The sequence below is a fragment of the Phaethon aethereus genome, assembly GCF_964289735.1.
Source record: "Phaethon aethereus genome assembly, chromosome: 4".
Taxonomy (NCBI): domain Eukaryota; kingdom Metazoa; phylum Chordata; class Aves; order Phaethontiformes; family Phaethontidae; genus Phaethon; species Phaethon aethereus.
Window position 1 is genome coordinate 19186012 of NC_138578.1, and position 17042 is coordinate 19203053.

The following is a 17042-nucleotide window of genomic DNA, read 5'->3' on the forward strand; positions in this document are numbered from 1 at the left end:
ACTTAATTCTTCCCGCTAGAGCCACAAACGACAGCAGCCAGGAGACACCTTGGCTGTAGAGATGCCACAAACAGGCATTGTCTTAGAACTACATAAAAAGGGACATTATTCACAAAGTAGTATCTCAGAAGAGTGGATGAGGATTTACATGGTTGAACCTATGTACAGTCATAACTCTGCCTTTCAGTAACACCACTCGAGTTTGTGAACACAGCATACAGCTTGAGTCCTGTAAAAGAACGAAGGCCAAAGTGTCCTCTAGATCAGCTGGTCTAACACCTGAGTTTACATACACCTGGACACTGCATGGAAATTGCGTGGGTTTTCAGACTAAGCAAGCGACTACATTGCTCCCATCCAGCATTTCTAGACCGTTATGCCCAAATCCTAACTTTATTTCTTTTCATGTTTCTTGCAGAAAGGAAACCTCTAAACTCTACCACTGCACCGTTAACTATTGTCCTCTACGAGATCTGGAGAGCATGAAGGCTGTAGCTCTCTTCATTTGTCTTGTAGGATCAGCTTTTGCTATTCCAGTAAGTCCTCATCATGCTATTATTACTGGGCACTTAATTTTCCATTCTGTGAATACTCTATGTTATCCCATTGACCTATACAAGACTTTCATTTACATATAGATATTGAATATATTTGTCTATTCTAGACCCATCCCTTACACTACAAACTCGGAACCCGTGGACAGAAAACTCCAGAAAAGGTAATCTTCTTGTTCTATAAACATTAAGAGGCAACCTATATTATTTATTTCAAATATATAAAACACAATAGCACATATGCAGCAATTTGATTTAGGTTAAAAAAAATATAGGCCCCCTCACCGCAAGAATTAGTACCAAGCATCTAATGCCTCGCATATTACATAGCTAGAAACAGAACGGGATAAAATCTAAAGCTCACAAGAAGTTTCACTTATTTGAAAAAATTACTGTAAATGAATCCCCACATATAATTATTTCACCTGTATTTGTACAAACAGTAAGCTTCGCTGACAGTCGAACTGGTGGTTATGGCTGCTTGAGTAAACAAGGAAGACGCATTCCTCAATTTATCACACCAAGTGATCATATGCAGTCTCAATGATGTAAGAATTTTAGCCACCATGTATTTCATAATATGAAATAATATGTGAATATTTCATATTCACGATGCAGAGCATTAGGTACAGCTCATCTTGGAAAAGTACACTGTGGCTGACAAGCCAGATTCACTACCGTCGGGTCTGTGTGACAGATGACTTCAGCAGCCCCATGCCATATACACATGCTAATAACAGAGCTCACAGTTTTGCATTCATGGTTGATCAGAATTAAAGTTCCTTTTTATTGCACCATTCTGGTGAGCATCTCTGGTTCAGACACAAATGGACCTTGACTCCAAGCCAATTAATGTTTTGGAATAACTAAATTCAGAGCATGCTCTGTAGTAAGAAATGCAAAATCCCAACTCTTACGCTAACCTTTTTTTTTTTTTAATTGTGAATTATATCCCACTCTGTGCAGCTTTTCAGATGCATTTCATGTTGATTCGGATGGTGCTCTGCATTATGAAAACCAAAAAATTAACTTTTCCTAATGAAGTATCCAGCGGAACAAATTATGGTATAAACACTAGTTTGCAGCCTACAGCTGTCTCCCAGAAACAACTCATACTGAAGACACTTGCATCAAAGCAAAATATTGCAAGACCCGGCTTGGGTCTCTTAACATGATGGCAAATTTCAGTCAATGTAGCTGTAATTAGCTACTGATAGGGGATAATTGGCCTTTGATAGATGTTGCATATTCACTTGGAACTGATGATCACTTTTTGTGAGGTCTTCAAGAAATGTGCATTTAATCTGGAAAAGTTCTTCACTGAATTTGTTAGATGTGAGCAAGCATACAATCTTTCCCTGAAAAAGTGAGAGTTGGAAATGACTTAGTGAATTTATTGCCTAGTACTTTTCCTGCATCAGCAAGTACCGTAGGCAAAAGACAAACCTGTAAAACATTCAGATACCTTGACACTAGGAAATAGGATATAGCTGATCTGCCAAGAGCTGAATTAATGTTTCTTATCCTACCATTTTTTAAAATTTGTACGGGTATTTGTTAACGGAGTGTTTGCTTCCAAGCAGTCACGACTCTGCCCACACCAGAGAAAATGCTATACCAGCAACTTGGGCACGGAGAAGGTCTGATCTTCCTAAATAAACCCCCACAAAAGCTTTAAGGGAAATGAGCATCAGTAAGCGATAAGTAACACTGGACAGCCATAGGTGGTGTTCAGAAATACATCAGACGTTGCTGCTATTGGAAGCGCCTGGGCTCGCCCAGCGGCTGCTGTGATGCAAAGAGCGGCAGAAAGGCAATTGCTGCAGCAAGAGCTAATGGTCACTCCAGTACCTGCTTTCTCCTCAAGAATTTGAACCTTTTCCACTGAAGTTACTAGTTTTGCTGTTGGCTTGGCAGCAGTCAGCAAACACCTACGACTCCTGCCAGTGAGCTTGCGATATGGTAGTTGCCAACAAATACAATAGTTCCCGATGAACTCAGCTAGGAAGCAATGATGTATCAGACTCAAAGTAGATTAATACGTTGATTATGAAATAGTTAAGATGCAGTGCACTGCTCCGGAATTACTACCCCAACACCTTGTGAAAAGTGCTCTCTCTCTCCCTGCCTCGCTTTTCCCAGGCGTCCCATTTATCTATGTAGGAAAATGAATATCTGCAGTGATAATTACTGCAGCCTACAGGCGCCTGAAGTTATGACACCAAATTACTAACTAAGCATTTTGAGATTTCACAAGACATCCCCTATGCATCTCTCTCTTACGAGATCTAAAACAGGCTTCTTCAGAAACTCCAAGTATAAAAGAAGGCGCAGATAAACAAATTTGCTGAGAAATGGAACTTAAATCAGCTGTGAATTTGATGCTCTGGGCTAGCTTGAGCGGAGCATTTACAAAGAAAACAAATAAAGTCAGTGTCATGCTTTGCAGTACAAGGAAAAAATAACATTGTATTGACTTCAAATAAATTCTAAGATTTATTAATCTAGTTGTTAATTTATTTTTTTAAGACTGAAGATATTAATCCTGAAGCCCCAAAGGAAGAGAACTCAGGGCATATAGACAAGGGTGATTCGCTGCCCAGTCACAAAAACCTAAAACCAGAGTTATCAGTACCAGATGCTGAGCACAGGGATGAGCCCCAAACCACTAGAAAACAAGGAAGAACTGGTAGCGAGCATCAAGTGAAAAACAGCCTAAAAAGCATCAATTTCCTTGCGCTGCACAATAAACCAGATTTGGCTTCTGATAACCGGGACAGTGACTCTGGAAGCAGCGGCAGAGAACAGCCCAGCTCTGAGCATTACCAGTTCAGGAGGCATGAGAAACACAGCAATACAGCCAACCGGCATGTTCTGGGCAATACAGAAAATCCAGTGGATGCTCTCAGTCTTGATCATGAGCGTAACACGTGGAAATATAATAAAAATACAGTTGGCCTATCTGAAAAAAACAGTGAAAGTGATGAAGAAGGTGTGGAAGAAGAGGATGAGGAATGGGGTGAAGAAACCGATTACAGTGATATGAAGAACAAAGGCCACCAGACAAATGAAGGTAACCAATATAAAAGACAGCAAAATGAAAACAGCATGCAATCTGATGAGATCCTGAGAGATCCCAGCCAACCAATCCAGATAACCAAGAGACATGGTGAGACGTTTGACCTAGAGGAAGAAGAGAGGGAGAACAGCCAGACGAAGCCCTATAAAGAAGAAATCCCCCTCTCTCAAAAAATCAGTAACGAAGATCAGGATGACAAACAGCAAAGCCAAGATATGAGAGACAACATTCAATTAAACTATCAGAGTGATCATGACACAGTGGTGAAAAGACAACATACGGAGGACAGTAGTGTTGATGACAATGGTCACGACAGTGGTGATGTTGATGGCGAGGAAGATCGCAGCAATACCTGGAAAGAAGCAGCCTATGAGGAAGAGGAGAGAATCCAGAGTAATGACCAGGAGAGCATCAGTACTGAGCATGACGGGGAAGGAACCACCAAAGATGACACTGCGGTTCGTAGAGAGACCGAGGATTACCCAGATGTCAAGATTAAAGATCTTATTCACTCTGGACAAGATAACTACGATCGTGAGCCACCTAATTCTGACAGCAAGCAACAACTGGAAATGAGTAGCTCTGTTCAGAGCATGAATTCAATGGAAACTGAAGATAAGGTAAATTCTCTTTAAAATACATTTGGAATACTAGAAAAAAAGGTGGGGGGGGACCAGTGCCAAATTTAAATTCCTGATGATTGTAAGGACATTTTGGAGAAAAAACAGGTGTAATAATTTATTAATATGCAGAAATCTCATCTCCCCTCTTATCCACTATTCCTCTGGTTCATGCTGTGTGACTTCACATGTAACATTTAGATGACTTGTACTAGAAAGGAAGTGAGCACCACTCATGTAAGGGCTCCAGCCCTGATGGGCTGTATAATGAAACACACAAATACATGTGGATACACAGGTACAAAACCGGGAACCTAGTCTCGAGCCAGCTAGGAAAGCCTGTTCACTTCTCTCTCCCAAAGACTTTAAACACTACCGTACAAAAGTGAACAGCTTGGAGAGGCAGGGACAGAGTCCCCAGAATAACTACCATCCTCGTGGCTAGGGCACTTTCACTAGGTGGATGTGGGCTTTGTCCCTTCAAAGGAGGATGTTGCACTTACTTAGATCTTCTGCACCCCGGTTAGCCATTAGATAACCAGCGGACTATCAAGGGTGTTCTTCAAAAGAAAGGAGTGAGTTTTCCTACGGCCGTTACATAAGGATCTGTAATATTAAAAAAAAATTACGGGAGGCATCTGTTTGAAAGAGGGCAGGCACCTCCCCACGGCACCAAAGAAGAGTCAGAACTGAAGATGCATCCTTCCCTTCTCCTGCTTCATGCCTCTGGCCCGGCAGCTCACGGTGCCGCTGCTCCCCGGCACTACCGAGAGGCAGCTCATGCTCCCTGACCTGGAGGTCCCCAGTGCCAACTAAGACTTGAAGCACCAATTCTGCCAAGCCCAAGGCACTCCGCTGCTCTATGTCACGGACGGCAGAACCTCCGGGTGCTCAGGCCTTACTGAGCTCCTGCTTCTCTCTCTCCACCTCCTACTTTTTTTTCCCCTCCCGAATAACAGAGCGCTTTGATCCTACCAGAGGCTTTATGCACGTCCCGCGCATTTTGCACAGCAACCTCTTTCTGCTGCAGACAGAACAGACTGTGCCTCAGTCAGCTCCAACTTGTACCTGAAAAAACTTTGCCCAAGCGTTTTTTTCTTCCCGAGATTTACCACAACCTCTGCTTATATCTCTGTCACTGTACAGGTTAAGACTACAGGCAGTTCCTACGGTGAGACGGAAAGTGCAAACAACCAGAGTGAGGAGGCTCTCCTGGGTAAGCCATAAGCAAAGCCATCACGTAACTGCTAACTCTCTGCGGCTGGGGAATCTGCTGGTCTGCATTTCTTTTCTGCCTTTGGCAGCGCACTATTTCACATGGCTGAACTGTGCTTGTGCATAATCCTGCACCACAGTCGTGTTCCCAGAGAATCCCTTCCATACAGCCTTGGATTTACTCATTTGTTTGTGAAAAACATTTGTAGACAGTGCACAAATTTTTGTGTCAGTTATAAAGGAATGGGAATTACCGTGCATTGAGGCTGTTCAGTTTCAGAACAGTAGCTTGAATCCAGCTAGGAGTGGGACAAGTGCCAGTGCTGTATTCAGCAAGGACGGATGGGGTGTGTTTCACCAAAAGAGGCTTGGAAGTGAATGTCAGTCCTTATAGCAGAAATAGCTTTTTATGAGAAATTTATTTCCCCATCCACCTCAAACCTGGAACTGCTAGAAGTCTCACAGCAATCCTCACTTAAAGTTTGGTCTGCATTTTAAGAAACTTACAAAAAGCAGTTGACTTCTTGGTGAATACTGGGCTGTATTTTGCTTTGACTGTCAGTAGTACCTGACAGAGACATTTGGCTTCGTCCCATCCCCTCTAACAGCCCCTCCTTCTTGCTATGATCACTAGACCCATGTAGGAATTTCCACTGCAAAAGAGGTAAGGTCTGCCATGCGGATAAACAAGGGAAACCCAGCTGTATTTGCCAAGACCCTGCTGCTTGCCCTTCTACCAAAGACTACGAGCATGTAAGTACTTCATTCAGTGCACAGCATGGGGGAAAGCTGACTACAATGTTTACAACATAACACATTCCCCTGCTATTATTTAGAATAAGTCTACCCGCAAAAGCATGCAACTGGGTTTGGGTGATTCCAGTAATTGTAAAAGTAAGTAAGTATGAAGTACCCAAACTCACTGACTATAGTTTGAGAATAGCATGAACACATGTAGCTACGTAGTACCTGAAGTGATTTGCTTCACTTATGCTCTCAGGGATCATAGTTTTTCCCTGTCACTAAAAGTTCTATTTATCCATTTGATGGTTTAGAGCACGTACTAAATCCTAGTACATATTTAGTATAATAATCCTGTACCATTGCAGAAACTATATTACTACCACACAAAAATAAATTCAAGTGTCTTGAAACTGGGTGTGTAAGTTCAGACAACTAATCCTTATGTAGACACATAACAACTACAATTTTCAATGCTTCTGATCACATGTATTCTCTGTGAGTATTCACAATTGCTACACCATATGTTAACAATAGTTTTATTATTGTAATGCCTATATGAGTGACCAGAATTTTTCTCACCACAGTGGGGGTGGTTTTGTTTTTCACTCCTCCTCTAGGTTTGTGGTACGGATAATAAGACTTATGATGGCACATGTCAACTCTTTGGCACCAAATGTCAACTTGAAGGGACAAAAATGGGACGCCAGCTGCACCTAGACTATATAGGCTCCTGCAAATGTAAGGCTTGTTTTTCTATGAAGAATTCACTTAGCTATAAGGAGCCAGTAGTCTTAACTTAGGGCTAGCTGGTGGTTATCTGCTTTCTTCCCATGCTCTCCCCCTTCTGCATCAATTATTTGCTAATTAAGACGTTCAAACCCTAAACATGTCTAAAAAGTCACTTTTTCTATAATTAGAGGGTATTAAACATCTGAATCCTAAAGACATCCCTTGAGTGCTTACACCGATTTGTCATCAACCCTGCACTGTCTTACATGCTCCCATTGCTATAGCATCTGAAGATTTTTTTTAAAATACCTTGATCAGAAAACCAGTATTTACAGTCAGTTAATAAATGAAAATGTCAAGTAACAAAAAAAACCCCCAAAACAAACAAACAAACAAAAAACCAACAAAAAACTACTGAGATGCCAAATACAGAAGTCTGGATCTAAAAGCCCAAACTGATTTCCAAGCTCTTCAACTGCTGCATACCCTGGGAGGAAAATGCACTCTCAGTCAGAATATTCCTTTGCTGCCAAGAACTCGGCTTTCATGCAACTGACTGATAAGAGTTTCACTGCACAACTCAGCTCAGAAGCTGCGCAGATACGTAAAGGTTGTGGCTTGCACACTTGGTTAAGCATGTGCACCAAAGACTTGTAGATTTATAGTTGAACCCATTATTTGCATTCCAGATTTTATGTATTAACAGTTCCATCAATTTTAATCTTGACTGGAAGTTTGCTAGCAAGACTCAAATCTAACCTGGCTCAAAAATATGAGGACTTTGCAGATCACTTGTTAACAAAAGCTTTCCTGTTTGGCACAGACATCCCCCACTGTACTGATTATGAAGTGGATCAGTTCCCTCTCCGGATGCGAGACTGGCTCAAAAACATCCTTATGCAATATTATGAACGTGATCTGGGTACTTCTGGATTTCTAACTGAAAAGCAAAGGAGTAAGGTCAGCAATCCTTTTCAAATAAGACCATGCAGTTGCATTGTTAGAGCCAGACTAACCATGTGAAAAAAAAGTAGTTTACATCTTACGAGTTTTCCCGTTTCCTATGAGCGTTCCCTTTGTGGTTAATGCAATTTAGACTTGATTAGATTCACAAGTTGCAAGTGAATTGGTGACAGTAGTTTGTTTTTGAAGATATAGATGCCATAACTGCCTAAAAAGCCATAGCTGTTAGAAAACAGTGTAAGTTAAACCAAGACCTGGCTTCTCTAACTCTGGAATAGGAGGTACATGCAGTAGACCACAGCAGGTTTATACAAAATATCCTTGAGCAACACCAAAGACTACTTACACAGTTATCCGGAGGGACTTTGACCTACCTGGAACGTCTCGTACTAAGGGATACAAACTAGGTGACTTCTGAGATGGCTTATTTCACACCAAAAGCTGAGTTGCTTGCCTCAGAACAGAAGATCAACAAATGTGATCAAATTGGTTTAATCTCCTACCAACCTGAGGCTACTGCCCAGCTTAGCTGAGTCTGACAATTAGACCACAGGAATTTCAATTCCTTTCTAGTTACCTCCAAAGTTGACATAGACAGCAACAAAAATCATCTGGACTACTTGAAACAAGCCTTTCATGCTTTGTATGGTCACAAACACTAAAACTCACTTCCCCGGTGGTATTTTATCATGTTTCATTTCTCCAAACCATTCTATTCTCTTGCTGGATAGTTCTCTTCAGGACAGATCTTCATCCCTCAACAAAAAATATCAACTTTTCTGTTATGTTCAGGTAAAAAAAATCTATCAGAATGACAAGCGCCTCATGGCTGGTGACCACACAGTTGAGCTGCTCCTGCATGACTTTGAGAAAAATTATCACATGTATGTGTATCCTGTGCACTGGCAGTTTCATCAGCTTGATCAACACCCTGTTGACAGGTAAAAAAAATAAATCTTTGGGTTCTGTTTCAATTTGCTGTTTAAGCTCAGGCTGGTTTACTTTTCTAAACCACTTTAAAGATTCTCTACACACAGGACCAGTCTCTCAGCTGATAGAAGCCAGTAGCCTCCTCTTTCTAAGGCGGCATTCATCTCTACCACAAAACTTCTCTCATTGTTTTGCTGAAGCGATGTCTTAGGTCAGAACCTGCTATCCTCTTGCCTTTCATAATCACCATGTATGACACCTTAAGGTCTACAGTGTCGTAATAGCTACTAATGCCCTGATCCTGGAAGAAAACAAGGCTCATAAGATCCTTGTTATTACTGAAGCTAAAAGCAACCGGCTAAGTACAAAGGACAGAGGCCTGTCAGCAATAATTCACTAGTGAGGTACCCATAGTTTTCAACTAATACTACACAAGTCTTTCCATTTAAGGAGCAGCTACATTAAGACAGCACCAGTGTCACAATTCAGAGGAAGTCCCCAGCTTCTGAGAACGTGACTCAGACTTCAGGCTTTTGGTCACGACGCTCGGTGGTGGGGTCCATGTTTCAAGGCTGCAGGCCCTCAACACCTTGTGCTGATTACAACTACTGTCCTAGAACATAGCTGAGGGCCTTTGCAAGCTTGATCTCCTGAAGATTAAGGGCAAAACTTCACAACTGATGAGTTGTGAACTAGTCACAGCAATAGGTCTAGAAAAATAAGTTAGTGAACAAATAGTTAAAACATTTTAGTTTACTAGGTATCGTAATCATCATCATAGGAATGAGGGGACAGATTCACTACAGAATCACCATAACAGAACCCACCAGGGCATCTGTCAAAGCCACTGTTGTCATCTTCTAGCAGCTTCAATCATCTTTGATGTTTCTGATGATTTATTAATGAAATACAGCTCTACATACTTGCTCTTTCTTTCAGATTGTTAACACACTCAGAGCTTGCACCTTTGAGAGCCTCCCTTGTTCCCATGGAACACTGCATAACCCGTTTCTTCCATGAGTGCGATGGAGACCAAGACAAACTCATTGCTTTGAAGGAATGGTGCCACTGCTTTGGGATTAAGGAAGGTAAACCTAAAAGAACAGGCAGATGTACAGGACAAAATGTTCCTATCAAGACTAGGCACATTCTCAGACCACAACATACAGGAAAGAAATTGTAGCCAGAAGCTCATGGCTACTGTGCACAGAGGCAAAAGGAACATAAATGGCAAGACTGCAAAAGGTCCAAGGTTCTGAATTGTTTTATAGAGATAAGAAAAAGTAATCTTTTCCATGAGGAAAAATCTGGGAGGTAGTGTGTACTAAGTATGAATTCATTCCTGTGTGGTGTCTGAGCCTGTATGTTCTGCATGTCTGTCTCTCAGGAAACACTGTTTTATCCTTCAGTGCCAAAGAAAAGGCAAAGCAAGCTTGTACTTTTAAATTAGTGGTCAAAGCATAAAGTCAAGCATAAATGCCTTGACTTAAAAGGCATTTAAAGATCTCAAGCCAAGTAGGGAAAACAACAGAAATCTCTCACTGATCAAGAAATTATGCTCACCTCTAGATTACCATATACAACATAAACGCTGTCAATCACACTGTAGTTGTGGGCCAAACCGTCTATTTTACCCAATCTGTCAGATGCAATATATGGTCAGATGGTGCCCACCAGACTGCATGCATCAGGAGGCTTAGGCAGAGGCAAGGACAGCTTCTGAATCCTAAATGGACTAGCAAGGTATATGTTTGGTTCAGCTCAACCCACGTTGAGACTTCTCTAGGTACTACTGTGCTGGTGATGTCTCTATAATTAGGCAGCAGCTGAACAGAAGCTGTCATGACAGCAATTTGAGATTTACATGACTACATTAAACCTAAGGCATTCTTTTGCAATCTACCTTCTGATCTAACCCTGAGTGACAGCTGAACAGTACTGCCAGTGATTAAGCAAGGGTAGCAGTAGCACAGGTTATTCTAGAACAGTTATGGGACAGAAGGCGCTTGGCCAAGCATGTGGACTGAAGAAATGTGTTCAAAATCCTACTAGCATCTCCCTAATTTTAAGTGGAGGTTGATTCTGGTCAGACGTCAGACATGCAGAGCCTTCACTCTCCCCAGAATTTTTCCAGCTCTTCCAGTGACACTTTACCAGTCACAAACCATGTGGGGAAGTAAGCTGCAAAGAGTTATCATAATACACATGTACTGCTGCCAATGATTGTTCCTCCAAAAAGGGTTTAGGGTCTGTCATTTGTGAAGATGGGGTGGAAGGGTTTCTTGGCTCACAAACAGATCAAGGAGACCTAACACTAGAAACAAGAAAGCACCTATCAAGAAGGGTCTAAATGAACGGTGTCTGAATATGATAGCAGCAACCATACTTGTTTTTTTGTTAGGGATAGCGTCTCCTTATATGAGCCCTCTGAAACTTTAGTGTATCACTTCCTCGGTAGTGATACAGAATAAAAATGTCTCTTTGGCATAAATTATTAATAATATTTTCTTCTTCTTTGTTACAGAAGACATAAATGAAAATCTCTTGTTCTGAGCCTGGCTGAACAGAATCCCAGTGCTGCCCTAAAACTGCTGAAATACGTGAATCCCATTTATTTCTGTAATTAACAGCTTCATAGTTTTCAAGGCGAAGGTGGCATAAGGTTCACTGCATTCTTATCAAACATCACAAATGCAGAAAACTTCTACATTCATTAACAGCAAAAAAATTTATGTACTCCAAATGGTCCATAGCTAAACAACCAGTGTTTTACCTGGTTACATCGGGATACATTCCTAGCATGTATGCATGATATCTCTGAACCAGTAAGTAGTACTAACCTGATGACCGAGTTGTTCACAGCACTCTTCAGTAGAATTATAGGAGGTGAATTTTACCATACACTGAAGAAAATCACCTTAAAATAGGACTTGTTTCCTTTATTCACTGTACTGTCGGTTTAATTTTCTGCATAGAAGCCTCAAATAAAATAAAAATCTACTTAGATATATGGGTTTTGTCACAACTTTGTCAAAGAAAAGGTATCAAGGCAATGGTTAAACGGAAATTTCATTTTAGGTTTAAGGCAGAAGAAACTAGAGTGTAGATCATATACACCAGACCTTAAACCATAATTCCTAAAATACATAAAAAATCAGCACTTTTCAGATACTCTTCCCCCAGCTCTCGAACAGTAATAATACCAATGCCATACAGCAGAACTCCTGTTGACAAACTGTGTAACAAGCTAATTGTATGAGCATCGTCACTGAGGATGAATGTCAAAAGACTGATTAGCAACAGGTCCACCATCACAAGGAGCAGAGGATATCACAGCTCCAATGTCTCCCTATTCTCCTTAGCAGGCACATTCTTCCTTCTTCCCACAGGAGCACCAACTACTGCTACCATTTTTTCTGAGAAACAAATGCTAACTATTTCTTTTACCATCTCCCAACTTCTGCTTGCCTGAAGACAGGCACAATTTAAGCACAAAAACAGGACAGAATGAGATTATTCATGAATCCCATTAACTTTGTGGTTTTAAGCCAAGCACTTCACTGGAAACACTCCAGGCATGCTCTGCTGTAAGCAAGAAACCCCAAATGCTACTCCTACAAAGGAAGATCAGAAAACACCTTTCACCTGAATCATGTCTCCTTTCCAATGAAAGGAAAATGGGATTCAGAAATGCTCTTTTGGTAGCTGAAATAGCAGAAGACCACTTGCCCCTTGCTAATTTGCTCTTGAACCAGCAAGGGCTGCTAATCCTAGCCCAACCCCAGCCTGATGCCCTGGGAGACGATGAATTAAGCTATGATTATTTTCAACACAGGAACTTCTTACACAAACACAAGATTATGTTCCACCAAAACCAGTTTCACTGACCCACAAGCCTGACTTGTCGCCCACTTCACATTCTGTAACATCACACAACAGTGTACATAAATCAACCCAGATTGCAGGTACAAAAGCATATTCTCTGTGCTAATTCTATTTGAAAAAGATCCTTTTTCTGGGACTTCAAATGTCTCAAGGAAAAAGTAATTTTGACAGCATTTTGTCTGCCTGACTGCAGCCTATTGCTTATTTGCTCTTTCTGCAGCCCAGAGTCAGCCACCTTAAAACAATCAAATATAGTTCACACAAGGACAACTCACGAAGGATTGACCTATTTTCCACTGAGGCTAATACTCACCATTGCTCCACTCAAACCAAGTACTAGAAAAAGATACAATTAAATTAATTTTATCAAGGCAAACAGGGAAAATTTTCCTTTAAACAGTCCAAGTTCTGCAGGGCAAACAACCACCATCACCAAGATGATTACAGCTGTGGATATATAAAGCACCTAACGTATTAAGGAGCAGATCAGCATCCCACCTGTTTTGAAATTCTCAGTGATGCTGCCACTTCCAGTTTTCCACTGCAAGACACAGAAAAGGGGCATTTGATAATGCATGTATATATAGATGCTACAGTCATAGTACGAAAAAAATTTTCACCTGAGCTCTTGTAGTCTGCAAGGAGGCAAGCACCACCAGTATTTAATCTACAAATTACAAAAACAGTAACAGTAAGAATGATGAATGAAAGCTAGTTTCCCCATCAGCGCTTTAACTATATTGTTACTATTCTATCTTAACTTATAAATATTTTAATTTTTATTATTTCTTTACTTTTTGAAGTAGATAAGATAAAGCTTGTGATAATTTTATTGACCTTATGTAGATTTGATTGTTTCCACTTAGTTTTAATGAACATAAATTAAACATGTGTTTAGTCATAAATAGTCCCTCTGCAAGAGAGAATCAACAGTGAAATCACATTCCTACCAAAGGCAGCCTTTGAGACACACACACGTATTCACATACACATGCACATATACAGTACACTCATAAATGCACTCATTGCTCACACTTAAACCATGGCACAATCTTATCCACTGCGTGCAGCTGGTTATAACATGAATGGGACTAAAATTATCTGACCTACTGACTTTCTATTTCAGCTAAAGCAGCAGGACAGTATTAAATGAGAAGAAAAGCTAGATAGATGGATAGATGTTTTTAGATAGATCCATTAAGGGATATCAAAGTCCAAGATGCAAACATAACTTCCAAGCCTAATGGAAGACGGACAATATGTGGGATAGTCCAGGAGAAACATCAACCTGCATTTCCTCTCTCCTCCTATTCTAAGCCACTGCTGCAGACATAACACCTGAGCAGACAATCCTTCCCTCTGATCCAGGACAACCACTAAGTCCTTTGTAGATCAAGTCTGTCCTCAGGACCTAGAACTGTATGTGTCAGGGCAAGTATTCTCATCAGCTACATGCACTAATCCTCGCAACAATCAGTTCAGCAGAAGTGGCCTGCTCTCATCCATTTAGATCTCACCTGCTATGAGGCAGGACATTCAGCTCTCAAGGCAAGCATGAGCTCCTTCTTCGTTAAATGTGGCTTGAGTCACTGCGAGTAGAGCTTTCAAGACAACACAAATAGGCTTAAAAAAAGAAAAAAGTTTAGCTATATTTTGTTAGTTTAGGCTTAAGAACAAACAGAACGCCATAAATACCACAAATGAGCAATACCACCTCTGTCCAGATTCCACCAACTGGCACCAAATAGCAGTTAAATCACAAAACATTTCCTCCAAAATTTAGTGAAATCATTCACTTAAGTGGTTGTGAAGAGGTGCATGGATCTGATCCAACATTAACAAGCCAGAAGGATATAGCTGCCAAAGGCAAGCTGTTTTATCTCTTTTCACTGACTTGGCCATATGAACCTCCTTTTCAAAGGAGATCAATCTCCTTATCAGTGCTGTACTGATACCAGATATGTTTGCATTAAGTTTAATTTTCGGTCCTCCTGCATGGCTACACGGAAGACTCCAAAAAGAAGGAAATACAGGTAACCACCACACCGCCTGTGGATTCTGGCTCAACAGTCCATGCCAACAGGTGTGGGGTTGCAATTTTGTACTTTGTGGCAGAACACTGATAAGCTTTGCTTGAACGCTGTCCTAAAAAACCATCCTTACACTATAAACTCTGGATAATGTGTTCTTCCTCTTGACGGCCTTGCATGTACTCTACAGGAAAAGAAACGATTAGCATTTCAGCACATTTCCCAAATATATCTGAAGTGTATTTCCATTTCTATCTGGTTTTGGGTTTTGTTTCAGGTTTTTGCTTTGTTTTTTACATTCACTGTTAGTAGTTATTTTCACTGAGGATGAGAACAATCTTTCCTACTAGTCAACAAATCACTGTGCAAACGCAAACATGCCAGTGTAGAAAATCCTATAAAAAGCATATTTTCTTCTTTCTGCTCTTTAACCCTGTGCTTTATGACCAATATCACAGAATCATAGAATAGTTTGGGTTGGAAGGGGCCTTTAAAGGTCATCTAGTCTAACCCCCCTGCAATAGCAGGGACATCTTCAAGTAGATCAGGTTGCTCAGAGCCCCGTCCAACCTGACCTTGAATGTTTCCAGGGATGAAGCATCTACCACCTCTCTGGGCAAACTGTGCCAGGGTTTCACCACCCCCATTGTGAAAAATTTCTTCCTTATATCTAGTCTGAATTGGCTGTCTTTTAGTTTAAAACCATACCCCTTGTCCTGTTGCTACAGGCCCTGCTAAAAAGTCTGTTTCCATCTCTCTTATAAGTCCCCTTCAGGTACTGGGAGGCTGCAATAAGGTCTCCCTGGAGCCTTCTCTTCTCCAGGCTGTGAACAACCCCAACTCTCTCAGCCTGTCCTCACAGGAGAGGTGTTCCATCCCTCTGATCATTTTTGTGGCCCTCTTCTGGATCCGCTCCAACCTGTCCATGTCTTTCCTGTGCTGAGGGCTCCAGAGCTGAACGCAAGACTCCAGGTGGGGTCTCACCAGAGCAGAGTGGAGGAGCGGAATCACCTTCCTCCACCTGCTGGCCACACTGCTTTGGATGCAGCCCAGGATGTGGTTGGCTTTCTGGGCTGCGAGCGCACATTGCCAGCTCATGTCCAACTCTTCATCCACCAGTACTCCCAAGTCCTTCTCGGCAGGGCTGCTCTCGATCCCTTCATCCCCAGCCTGTACTGATACCGGGGGTTGCCCTGACCCATGTGCAGGACCCTGCACTGTATCTATTCTATGATCTACTCTATCTGTATCTACCTAATATCTCTATCTATCTATTACCTACTCTATTGCCTCCACAACAGGCAAATAGGATGCTTTGTAACAAGTTTACACTTCACCTCACATCCTTATGAAGCTGCAAGAGCAAGTGTGATCCAACAAGTAAGCATTACACTTTACATCCTCAGGCATATCCCCATAAAAAGAGCACGGGAATGAGCTGTTCATGTCAGTGGTCTCAAACAGATCCAACTTAATGCCATCTTCTGAATTGCATCCTACAAGCTTTTCCCCAGATACATGTATTAATTTAAGCTTCTTATTTACCAGTTCAGACTTTTCTACTAAAATAATCACCAAACAGAAGGACCAAGCAAACACCGTAATTGAAAACTTATTTAGAGATTTGCCTTTCAATAGCTTTTTGCTTAACCTGCTTATAGTCAGATGTCAGAAAGCACAGCTCGCACACTGCAAGTATGCTGCCGGTGTACAGCTGGCCTCAAAAGGTAGCAGTGACTTTAATTCACAAGTTTCCATTTCTTCAGGAAAAAGGAGGTAATTTTTGCATTTGTAACACTCCCTCTCAGTTAGCAGCTTCACTGCTCCAGGCATTATCACCCAAGTATTCCTTCAGCAGAACTCTACAGTCAGAGTACCTATGTTAAAAAAATACACAACAAATATTCCTTTTATAACACACACACTTCCATTGCCAAACCCATCAATCCTCCAAGGATTAGTCGGGGTCATAAAAAAAAACAAAAGCAAACTGGCTTCTTTATCAGCTGAGCAGTAAACTAAACATCCAAAAGGTCTTAAGAAGTTATGATTCATGACCTCTTGTGGTTTGCTGATGTAAGCCATAGTACTCAAAACTGTATATATAGAGACCAGCCATCCACACAACACTATCACTGGAGCTGACTTCGTCTGATCCACTGACCAGCTGTTCACTATGCAATCCAAAGGTAATATAGATGCTTTAATGTTACCTGGACTAAATTCCATAACAAAAGTCATTTGGGCTATGGCAGTAGACTGCATGACTGTGAATGGGAAGGAAAAACTTTGT

General features: G+C 41.2%; 1 protein-coding gene across 1 annotated transcript; it reads left to right on the forward strand.

Annotated features, from left to right (window-relative positions):
• Positions 1-482: 482 nt before the first annotated feature.
• Positions 483-11387, forward strand: SPARCL1 (SPARC like 1; the record flags this gene model as incomplete). The annotated part of the gene is made up of 10 exons (XM_081999487.1): positions 483-536; positions 665-718; positions 3084-4253; positions 5400-5469; positions 6103-6221; positions 6830-6950; positions 7765-7901; positions 8697-8845; positions 9774-9922; positions 11359-11387. The coding sequence occupies 10 exons, from the start codon at positions 483-485 to the stop codon at positions 11385-11387; spliced, it is 2052 nt and encodes a 683-aa protein (XP_081855613.1).
• Positions 11388-17042: the final 5655 nt, after the last annotated feature.